This window comes from Lathamus discolor, chromosome Z, assembly GCF_037157495.1.
Source record: "Lathamus discolor isolate bLatDis1 chromosome Z, bLatDis1.hap1, whole genome shotgun sequence".
NCBI lineage: Eukaryota > Metazoa > Chordata > Aves > Psittaciformes > Psittacidae > Lathamus > Lathamus discolor.
Genome location: NC_088909.1, coordinates 3,415,327 through 3,427,359, shown reverse-complemented (window position 1 = coordinate 3,427,359; position 12,033 = coordinate 3,415,327). Strand labels below are relative to the sequence as shown.

The following is a 12,033-nucleotide window of genomic DNA, read 5'->3' as shown; positions in this document are numbered from 1 at the left end:
GTGTTTTACCACCCTCACTGTAATGTATTTTTAACTCATGTCCAGTCTGAATCTCTTTTAGTTTAAAACCATCACCCCTCACCCTATCATAACAGGCCCTGCTGCAAAGTCTCTCCCCATCTTTCTTATACTGGGTAGATGGTCCAGCACTGTCATTCTCACCTCCCTCCTCTAACACAAATTCTCACTAGGACCTGCTGTTCAAACTGGAGGTGTGAACCTCAGTTCTGGACACTGCATCTGTCGAGCCTCAGTGTGCAATTCAAGCCTCCAGCCTTGAATTGCTGACTTTGGATCAAATCAAGGGTTACAAATGTGCAGGTGAGGCTGCCATGCACGGCCCAACTGCTCCCACGGAGAGAGCATCCCAAAACCATGCTATGCCCACCCTCCAGATCCTTCATCCTCCCCAGCCCATGCAGACACGGCTGCTCTTAAGGCAATGCCCTGCCTGTGCCCGGCACCCCGGAGATCTGGAACCTGGTTTGAACTGGCTGTTCAGCCGCACTCTGCTCTACAATTAACCAAATTAAGGTAACAAGCTCTGACATAAACCCCATTTGCTGATCTTGCCAGCTGCCAAGACTTGGGTAATTGCACCGGCAAGCGATGGGTCACCTGGGGCCTTTCAGCAGGAGGGACCTATTTCAGGTCCATGCGCTGCATGTTCAGACCCCTTCTTTGAAAAACATCCATTTGCTCCCCGGTCATGTCCGTTCCGGTTCTAACAGCACAGCAATCTTCTCTTGCAGAAGGCGTTTAATGATAATTAAGCATTTCTAGCTTGCCTAAACAGCGCGCAGAGGGAACAGAGCCATGCAGACAGCTCACCAAGAGAAGGGGGGGGCCTGCAGCACGTCTCGCTCATGGAGGAGACGGAGCCAGGGAGAAATGTGCTGCATATACAAAACCCCCCAGAGGAGGAGATGCACTCAGCTGTTGAGCCATTTCCCGAGAACAGCAGCAAGAGTTCAATCGACTGAGTCAGAAAAACAAGAGGACAAGAAGCAAACAGGGGTCAGGGTTCAGAGAGCATCTCTTGGGCAGCTTGGAGCAACCCAGGAAACACACGCTCGGAAGCCACATAAGCGGTTTGCTCCTCTCTGCTGCCACTGTGCAGACAGCTTTGCATTAAGCAGTTTTGAGCAGCAGCTGTTAAAGTTGGGTCCCATAGCAGATGGGTTTATGGGTTTGAGAGACCCCATGGGAACCTTGGAGGCGCAGAGAGGGCATGCAAGGAGGAGGCAGAGCTCTTGGGTTACATCCTGATTCTCCCCAGCTGCAGACAGGCGATGACACTGCTGCTTATTTCAACTACTTCCTTCTGTTTTATACAGAAGTTCCTTTCCTCCCACCGGGAAGCTCTGTCGATACTGTTTACAAAGAGCTAACATTTCTCTTTTAGGGTGAAACCAAGGATCTGGGCTCGTGAAGCCACTCCACCCCATGCACAACTTAAGCGTTACAGCTCCTCCTTTTGCAATGGTCCACCAAGACACAGTCTGGGCCAGACAGCATTTTGCTGCCCTTTCCAGCTCCTCTGCATCCTGCTGATACCACCAAAACACCTTTTCTCCTCCTCCTCCTAAACAGCCACCTCTTGATTTTCACAACCTCCATGTCTGATGGTATAATATTTGCTGACGAGAAATAAAGAAGCAGACCTGAAAACATCATGTCTGGGAGCCAGAAAGTAGAGACCCTGGATGAACAGGGTCCCTTTGATCCTTAGCACAGCATGGAAAGATGTTCCACCCAATAGGTTTCCAGCCACTTCCATAGCTTTTTTCTTCTTTCCATAGCTGCACAACAAGTTCCATTCACATCCACAGGAGCCTGTGATTGAGAATGACAAACAAGCCAACTGACAAGGCTCTGGGGGGGCTAACGGCGGCAACCAGTTTGACATGCAGAAGAACATTTGGGGAGGGCAGATCCTCCTACCTGTCAGCCACACTCCCAACCACATGAATTTCAGCCCTGCGTTTGAAGGCTGCGGAAAAGGTTAAGTTTGTAAAGCAAGCAAAAGCACGTGTATACACACACACACACACAGCTATGGACTGCACTGACACACATCAGGCATGAATGACTGCAACCAAATACTTTAAAGACAGTGGACTTGGCAGTGCCAGGTTAACAGTTAGATTTGACGATCTTAAAGATGTTTTCCAGCCTGAACAATTCTATGTCAGAGAGACAGGATCCAAACAGAGATGCAAAGCAGTAAATACCAAAGCCGTAGCTGCTCTCTAGTTAGGTATGTCTGCACTGCTGGGTTAGCCACACTTGGAAAAATAAGAAGCCAACAGAGTTTCTCATGTCAGCTGCCTTAAAACCACAGAGCCCACAACAGTGGTGAGCAGTGCTCCCTATGGCATGCTCCAGGTGCATTGCACAGCCTCCAGTGCAATGCACCTACCTTGATCCAGCTTCGCATTTGGCAGCTCACTCACAATACTGAAAAATAAGCAGCATGCTACAATCCACAACTCCTTGGATAAAGCTTTTCTGATGTCAAAGCACATTTCCACCCCAGCCACGAGCCTCCATCCTCAGTGTTAAACAAACAGCTCTCATCATCCTTAAAGGTCTGCATACAGGACCACTGCAACCCACAGTGACCATAATAAGAAGCACAGGGTCACCAACCAACCACTTCTGTATGTTGTTGTTATTAAATATGTTTTATTTACTTCTGCACAGGCAACTTTGCACTTGTGAAATGCAAGAGGCTCGGCAGCCTGAACTCTATCCTGAAATCTGTAATTGCCAAAAGCTTTCTGAGCAGAGAGGGCAAGAAAAAAGTTGTCTCAGCAGAAATGAACCACTGCTGACTCCAAACCAGAGCAGGCAAGCTGCATAGCACACTAATCTGCCATGCCCACCTGGCCTCAGCATCTGCATCCACCTTTGGCTGGAACAGAAATCAAAGATTAGAGAGTGAGAGGCCCATAAAACATAATTGTGTGGTATCAACCCTCCAGCATTAAGATGCCTGATTAATCTCCAGCATGTGGTTGATGTGATTTAGAGGTGCAGGATGCTGGCAGCTTTCCCAGCTTCTTTGTTCATGCTCTCCTTTGGTACAGCCTTCCACTCTCCATGTGCTCCCTGAAGAAGAGGGTAAGTGAAGCACAATAACTTTCCTTTGCAGCTTACTGCTGGAAAAACACTTTATAGTGGCATTTCTGAATGCCAGCGTAACAAGAAACAGCATGGGCAGCCGGAGGGCACGCTTTTCTTGCAATCCTTTGTGCACAAGCTTTAGCCCCAACTTGCAGGGACGCACTCAAAAGCTTGAGGGACATTTACTACCCATAGGCTTCGCCTTCTGTTTGCCAAAGGGGATTTACAGTGCGAGTTAGTCATGGGCTATGGCTGGGTGAACACCCTTCTGGTTTGGCTTTGGGCTCCAAAATCAGACATCTACAATTCCACCTCCAGTTGATTCTTGTGCCCCATGTTGCATTCTAGAGCCAGTCCCCTTGGTGAGCTGGTTCCTCCAAGCACAGACACCACTGCAATGGCTACTCAGCTGCATGGACCCACACAGGGTGGGCAGTGGCATTGCTGTTATCTACCTTAGCAAAACAGCAGATCACTGACATGGCAGGAAATGAAAAAACAACAAATCAACGGAAAGCAAACTGCTGAACATCGACCTGTTGATCAGGTTCCCTCTCGGGTGAGATTAGACCAGGTCAAAGGAAAACTTGTGGCAGATTTCTTCAGCTATGCCAAGTGCTCGTGTATCTCAGGATGGCCAAGCAGGATTAGATGTAGGCAGGAGAGAATTCAGACAATGACCACTCTTGTTTTCTCTCAGTATCTGTGTGCCATTGTGCTTTCAGACCTGAGGGAGCCTGAGATTTGTGAAATCAAGCTTTCCTGCTGTGTCAGCAGGACCCCTCCAGGGCAGCCCTGCCCTCCCCACACTAACAGCTCTATGCTGCCTTTGCTGCTTTGCAGAGCTCATCCGCTCAGCCCGTGGGTCTCGCTTCAGATCTGGCTCAAGGGGGTTTTTTGAGACATCTAACTGGCAGCGGAGATGAAAGTCTGGAAGGAAAGGAAGAGCGAGTGAACACCCCCTCCCTCAGGTCTTTCTTAACCACAGGATTTTTCACCAAAAAAAGGCAGAAAAATGTACAGGAAACAAGCAAAACGAAAGCCTCACAGAGACAGAGTCCAAATGGGTGTTTTCTAGCAGAAAGCACAGATGCAATAAACTGAAGCAGCACCCAGATGTGCACAGAGCCCCATAGCGGGAGAGACTGCCTCCCACCTGGAGAACTTAAATGCTGTTTTTAGGAAGCCTCACAGACATGCCAAGCACATGTCAATGACTAAAGGTTTGAATGCTCAATTTTGGTACTTTCAGAAACCCTCCCGCGTAGAGCTCATAATTTCCCAGCCACAACTACACCTCTAAATACCCTTTTACAAAGAGCAAACGACGCTGGGATGGGGGTGTCAGGGCTGGCTGACATTGTACACTTCTACTGAAGACAAATGAAACAAAACCATGATTAAACCAAAACCTCCTTGCCTTGCCTTGCTCTCCATGGTAAACGTCTGGAGTTAAAACTGCCCAGTGTGTCCTTGGTTCACCCCACTCATTCAGCAGATGCTGGTTCCTGACAAGCCCAATGAAGGGACCTAAGAGAGAATAATGCCGCTGCCACCAAACAGGCACTTGAGGTGCCACAGATGAGAAATTTAAGATCAGAAACAGGGCATTAGGAGGGAAAAGGGACAGTAAGTTCCATAAAAATAATTCAATAAAACAAGTGTTAAATTCTATTTCCCTAAGTCCCAAACGCCCAATTCTGATTAGTTTTTAAGCAGAACTGCTGGTGAGGAATCACAGCACTGCAGCACTCCCCAAACACAGAGCAGCCAGGAACAGCACCTCGCTGCCTATGCTGCCCATGCTGCCCAAGGGCACATAAACATTTAAGAAACCCTAGGACAGCAACCACAGAATAGAATATAGCTGAAACACACCTGTGATACGGATTTTCTTAGATTTTTTTGACATCAAACCTTTCCTGAACTCCCTCACATGTAAAATGCATGAGCCTGTCCTTAAAGATTAGCACCTTTTTAGCCACTTCACACCTAGGTTAGTTTTTAAGACACTGTGAGGTGAAGGGTGATTGGGTATGAAAAGCACAGCTGCAGATCTAATCACAGACTGCTTGTATCACACCCAGCACAGAAAACACCCCTTAAACCTGCACAGTCACTATCCAAGCCACTCTGATCCCAGTTATCCCACTCACCAGGTCAAGAATATGGCCAAAAAATACCCAGAGGTGACAGCAATTTGAACCAAATTAGACCAAATTAGAATTAGAATCAATTCAAATTAGAATTTGAACCAAGTAGAGCCAAAAATAAGCTTAGTTTTTACAACACCGGAGCAAAGTAATCCTGATCTTGTCTATGCTATAAGCTTTTTATTCTATTTAAGTGCTACAGGCTGTGAGCTGTACAGCTGGGGGTCCATCTATAAGGTTTTACACAGCAATAAACCAAGCCCAGACACAACTTTTAAAGCAACACAACTCTAGCCCCACAACAGCTTCTAAAAGTGTTAACTTTTCATTGGTAAAATAATTGCATCAGCTATACTGAGTCAACTTTCAAACAGTTGAAACCCTGTCTAAGTAAGAAACCAACTTCATCCCTCCTTTTGAAGTAGCACGAAAGGAGTGATGTAAAACAGCTGTCCAGAGAAAGATCACAAGGACACCCTATTTTCTGTGTGGTCATATTGCCACATATTTCTTTGTCTTGAGATGTTACTGCTTTTCTGAAAATAATGAAAATATTCAGTGAAAGCATAAAAAGGGGAAGAAAAAAAGCCAGAAGCTGAAGGCAGGAGGTCAGTGCAGAGGAGGTCATACTTCTGTGAAGTCTAAAAAGCTTCCACATCTGAGCAAGAAACTTGGTGTTGCTCCTCTCTTTATGGAGACTGTAAACATAAACCAGCAACGGGACAGTAACCAGTAGAGCCAGTTAATCAGCCCTGCTCAGGCACTATCTGGAGCCTCACAGGAACACACAACCCCATCATCACTGAAACTGCAGTCCCAGACAATAAACTTGGATGGTATTTCACACCAGTAATAGCTGCTGGCTTGCAATGAATGGTGGTAAGAGCCTTCTGTGGTATAATAGAAAACAAGGGCACACAGAGGAGTGGCAAAGGCATGGCACTTTGTATGGGCTCGGGCTCACCCATCTCCTCAGAGGTTAAACAGGCTTTTAAAAGCAAGTTATCCATCTAAAAAAATCAGTACTTTTAACAGACTTCTTTTACAGTATTTCACCTGCAGAAGACGCAGCAACTCTGTACTGTGCTACTAATACACAGCACAGCCTCAGAGAGCATGGATACAGTGGCATCCAGATGCTCCAGATTTATTCCCTGCTCCAGGGCAGGTTTGACTCACTTAAACACTTACAGAGAGACAGTTATTAACCTGTTCCTGTGAATCTCCAGTGAGACAGCCTCTGCATCATGCATCTGAGCTCTGCATTATAGCTAGAAGTGTTTTTTCTAATAACTAATCTAAATTTCCCTTGTCTCACAGCTTGCACCCATCATTTCTTGTCTCAACACAGATGGAGAGCAGTGCAGCGCTCTCTCATTTTCAGTATGTTTTAATGAATGCATGTGCTTTCCTTGAATTAAAAAAGACAGTCTCTTGATGTTTTCCTACTACATAAGCTTTGAGTTACCTGGCATGATTTAAACAAAAATTGAGAAAGTTGGAAAATGTAGGTGGAAACTAAAGAAGGGTGTATGGAAGGAGCTTGCATGTTCTTAAGGACTTACCAGAGAGCCTGCAACTTCCATAAGGAGATTAATAAAATCCATGTTAGACCACCAGCAGGTAGTGTGTTGTAAAATAGGAACTCAGACAAGCAGTAGTGTGCCACCTAGGACAAGGTGTAAACATGGGCTTTGAGAGGAGCATCCTCTGTAGATCCCAAGGTTCCCACTCTGATCCAGTTTGCTTTGTACTGTGTGTTGTGTGCATAGATAGGAAGAAGAGGTCTTTACCTTCAGATGTTACCATTTATCTACTGCTTTTGATCCTATTACCTTTCACTCTGTTTGAAGTGTCCGGGTGGTTTAACAGGAAACTAAATGTCACACAAAATTACCTGTACTTAAAGACAGGCACATTTGTACCTCTCCACACCTACAAAAACCTGATGCTGTAACAGGCTTCATAGGAGGTAAAAGCCTTCTGAGATAGAAGAGCGTAGGATGGGTATTTTTGAACACAAGATAGAAATCTCTTGACTGGTTACAGATATAAGTCAGTGGAAACATCTCGTACTTTACACCTGGGCAGAAAGTGATTCACCCTCCACAAAAGGGCAAAAGAACAGTACAGAGGGAGGGAAGGTGATTCTGAAGATGCAAATTAAGGTTACCATCTGCAAACAAAAAGTAATTGTAAAAACACGGCAAGATGTTAAAGAACTAACAGATTTATATTTATTTATTCTTTTCCTTCTAAGAGAGAAAGAAAAAGTTCAGCAAGGCAGCCTGGGGAGCTACAAAGAGGAAGGAGGTATATTTTGTGATAAGGCTCAAACAATGTTCCTGTTGATCATGGGCACTGAGCTGGAAGAAAATAAAACCTCTGATAAAGCAAGAAATTCTGCAAAGACAGCACTGGCTCCCATAGCTGAGACAGGAATGAAAAAGACCCACATGCACACACAAACATACACACACACTTGCCAGTACAGAGAGACAGGACTATCTGCAGGCTTTTATGCACGTTTAACAATTAGAGCCTGTAGTGCTCCCCTAGAAGAGTTTATTTTCACAAAACTTGTACAAAAAAAGCACACAGTTAAATGCTTATTTGTGAAAATTAGTTAATCAGATGGGTTTGGAACAAAATATTTCCCTGGGTTTGAGAGAATTTTAAGTATGCATGAAGAAAACAAGCACCAGAAAATTTGCTGTATCTCCCTACTTTTATCTTCTCTTTTAGATGCTAATTGACAGACGTGTGCTGGTGGCAGCTGAGGGCCCTAATATCACTGTTCATCACGCAGTTTCTGCAGCCTTGCCTGACCCAGGCATCCCTGTGTGACCCTATGGACTCAACCTCAGTTATTCCATACATGAACAAGGGAAACATGCAGGGACATTTTGTGAAAAGAATTAAAATTACTGGGGGTTGGTTTGCACATGCAGATAATTTTCTACTCAGAAATGGCCCTGACCAGACACTGGTTACAGATAAGATTTCCAAGAGCAAGTAACACCACCATTTTCATTCCCTGTAGACTTGGCAGCTCTGACATCTCAAAGGGAGAGGCCACACAGTGACTGCAGTAAGTGGGAAGGACCTTGGGTCGTATCTGCTGGGTGCCTGTAGTGTGAAATCAAGCATAACTTCCGCAAGGTAAATATGAAATTTCACAAATAAAGTGCATGAAAGCACTCAGCCCTTTGCAAAGCATGAGCTGGAAATATCACCCAAGCATGAAAGAGGACATTTGTAAAGCACTTCTGCTAGCTCTGAAATGCTTCGGTTAGGACTCCGGGGCTTTATCCCTAACTCCCAGATTCTGCTTAAACTGCATACCGCCTTCAAAAGGGAACCACATACTTACCCTTTGCAAGCTGCACGAAGCCAAGAATGATGATGAGAGCCAGCGCCAGCAGCTTTGCCGCAGCAAAGGCATCCTGAACACGAGTGGCAGCTTTCACGCTGTAACAGTTCACTGCTGTGAGGAGCACTGAGGGAAGCAGGCAAGAAAAGACATGTCAGTTTTCAGTGAAACACTTAAAACACAAAACAAATTATCATAGAATCACAGAAAACCAGGTTGGAAAGGACTTCAAGGATCAAACCTTTACTATACAAAACTACATCTAGCCTAGACTACATCCAGCACCATGTCCAGCTGAATCTTTGAAGTGCCCGAAGTTGATGAGTCCAACACTTCCTGGGTATTTACATTTTGCTAAAGCTTAAGCAAACACAAAAAGTCTCTTCCTAAAATAGAAACATTTAAAGGCAAGGTTCTGCAGCCACACACTTCCCTATTCTGTCTCCTGTTTTGACAGCAGCTGGTTTGAATAGTATCCTTGGGACAAGGAACTGCCCTGCTGCACTGGGAAGTACACTTCTGAGGGCATGTAAATACAAGTGCTTGTTGCAACCATTATCATTGGCTGCAATCCCTGTTAAGTCAATCCAATTTAATGCTGCTATTGTGTGGAAACACCATAGAAGTGTCAGGACAAGCTTCCAGAACTGGTATATAGTTATTTGTGTAACAACAGCACCTAAAAGGCTATTGAAGGTGTAAACATAAAGGAGGAGATGTCCCTGTCCTGACCCATTCTGCAAGCTGCAGGACATGGGTCAGTGGCACAGACTGAAAGAGAAGCCGGATCTAAGGCAACCCTCATCCTTTGGTTGACTTGCTGGACCAGTGGGGCCCAGGATGGTTGTGCAGGATTCCAGGGATGCTCACCAGGGCTGCACACCACAGGGATGGAAGAGAGGGCTGCACTGAGCAGAACAGTGCTACGGTTCACAACTGCTTCAACTGCTCTTCTACGCGATCATGCTGCCTTCCCACGCATAGCCAAGCAGCTCCTGCTACCCACACATTACTCTGGTTAATGCACCCAATGAAGCCTAATTTCCTACCTTTTTTTGGCCTTGTTCCCCCATCACCCTCCTCTTTATCACCCACTCACTCCTGCCACTATTCAGTGTGACAGTCCTACCAGGACAGCATGAACTAGGGCTTGTCTAAAGCCATGAAGCTGCTGACTGGCCAAGTTTCACCTGCTTCAGAGAAAATAGTGGCTAAAACCCTTAATGCTCTTCCAAATCACTTACTATTTTCATGCCCTGCTCTCTCCCTGCTTCCCAGAGACTGTTGCTTGTTATAGAGACGAGCAAATGTCACATTGAGAATGACAGTGCCCCACATGCTGGATGCCTTCCCCTCCTGCTTCCCTTGCACCCCTCGCCGCCTTCACGCCAGTGTGCACGGCCCCTGGAGCTGCTCAGAGAGAAGCTGATCTCAACCCTTCTTCTGGAGCTGGAGGCTTTTCCCTGTGGGATCATCTCCAAGGCCTCTGCCCTTGTGCAATGGCTGCTTCCCACATCCTGCAGCGTATTTTCACAGGACCCTGCTGCCTCGACCAGAGCCAAACGGCTGCTCCCCAAAATACTCAGTTTGGATGCAGATCACCCTCTCCTGAGGCTACGGGCTATATCTGCACTCACGGCTTAAAGCCCAGAGAATGTGATGTAGATATCTCAGCCTTAACAGAACTCCCAGACATATGACTGGGTTCAGCAGCACCTTTGTCACGTTACCACTCTCTTCCTCCAGGGGATTGCTGGTGGACACTCTTCCCTGCTCCTGTGGAGCTGAGGTGCACGGGGTGCTCAGAACAGAGAGGGAAGGTGATGGATAAAGGTGGGAGGCAGAAATACCTGCAGTCATATGGCCTGATTACTGCCCAGCAAGACACCCAGTGCTTTAAAATGCTCAACACACGCTGGGCATCACAGGGAAAACCACAACACATCCCTACTCGGAATCAAGGTTACCTCCAACTACAGACCCGAATCCAGCTGAGTTATCACACACATGCACATGAAGGATGCAGGCACCAGCATACCATGCATTCACCACGCCACCTCCGACATGAGATGGTTGCATGGGATCAGCAGTGCCTTTGCTTTCCAGCTTGCATCAGGACCATGTGCCAGAGCTGCTCACATCCCATCAGCCTGGAGCAATGCTGCATTCCCATAGCCTCACACCCTGCCTCCCAGCAAAGGCACAATAAACTGCAGAATGGGAAATAAAACCATGGGAGGAGGAAGGAGTATTGGGCTTTTAAGAGTGTCTTACTGGCTCACTGCCACCCTGCATCCTGCCCTGCCTAAGGAAGCGACTGCATTGGTAAGAGTTCTGGGAAACACAGCACACATCCCACACCAGAGCTGGGAATAGCATTCCTGAGACATATGAGTACAGGCAGGCTCAGACGCACCCCTAAGACAGGCTTCAGAGAGCTCGGTCTTCAGGGACCACAGTATCTGGGTCCGATCACAATGATCAGACTTCCCGTTTTTGCTGGGTTGCAGGACTTGCCGGTGACGCAAAGCAGGAGTCACCAGGAAGTAGAGATACAGGCAAGAAGAGATACGAGTTGCATCATTCGTTCAGAGGGATGTGAAAGCCTGCTACAGCCACAGCACAACAGCAACATGCACCGGGCTGAGAGGATTTAAATGTCCATCTAATGATCAGCTAAAGGCTGCCTGTGGGGGATCTTTAGGCAGGGAAGAGCAAAGCCAGTCCCGGTGCAGCAGACTGCACATCTCAGAATAATACAATGCCTGCTTTCAGTATAATTGGCTAGATGCACACACCCCACACCCCCCCCCCCAGCTTTACCCCTGGGATCTGGTGTCATCTCAATACAAGAGCATTTAAAGTTTTGAGAAATGAAAGAGAAGTCTTTGCAAAGAAAAGCATGTGATCCAATACATCCCACAAGAATGAAAGCCAGAAGTAAATAAGAAACTTCAGATTCACCTTTTTTTTTTACATATCATGCCTTTCAAGCCACTTTTGGGGTGTCTGGGTATTTGAAGCGGGTGAAACTGAAATGACCAAGAGCTGTTTTTAATGGGAAGCATACCCCTGTACCACATGTGCTCCTGCACAGGTCATCATGGGCTTCAGCACCCAGCCAAAAGCAAGCAGTGAAGAATCGCTCCAACAAACCTGCCACACCACCACCCGCAGACGTAAACCCATGTCCCTGGGTCCCCCCACGCTGTGCTGCTTGCGGGAGATACGGTGCATCTCCTTAGAAAGATGTAACATGACCAGGCTTGGAAGCTCTTCAGCATCAAGCAGGAGGCCAGCACTATCTGCGGTTTGCAGGGTCACAGCTCCGACACCTTGCAGCAAGATTGTGATATATCTGCCTCCAGCCAGTATGCT

At 46.6% G+C, this 12,033-nt stretch overlaps 1 protein-coding gene across 1 annotated transcript in view; it reads right to left on the bottom strand.

The window, feature by feature from the left end:
- SLC7A5 (solute carrier family 7 member 5) overlaps positions 1-12,033 on the bottom strand; it is a 41,008-nt gene that overhangs the window by 18,165 nt on the left and 10,810 nt on the right. Inside the window, exon 2 of the mRNA XM_065662120.1 lies at positions 8,656-8,781. Coding sequence (XP_065518192.1) covers positions 8,656-8,781 — 126 coding nt within the window. The remainder of the gene's footprint in view (positions 1-8,655; positions 8,782-12,033) is intronic.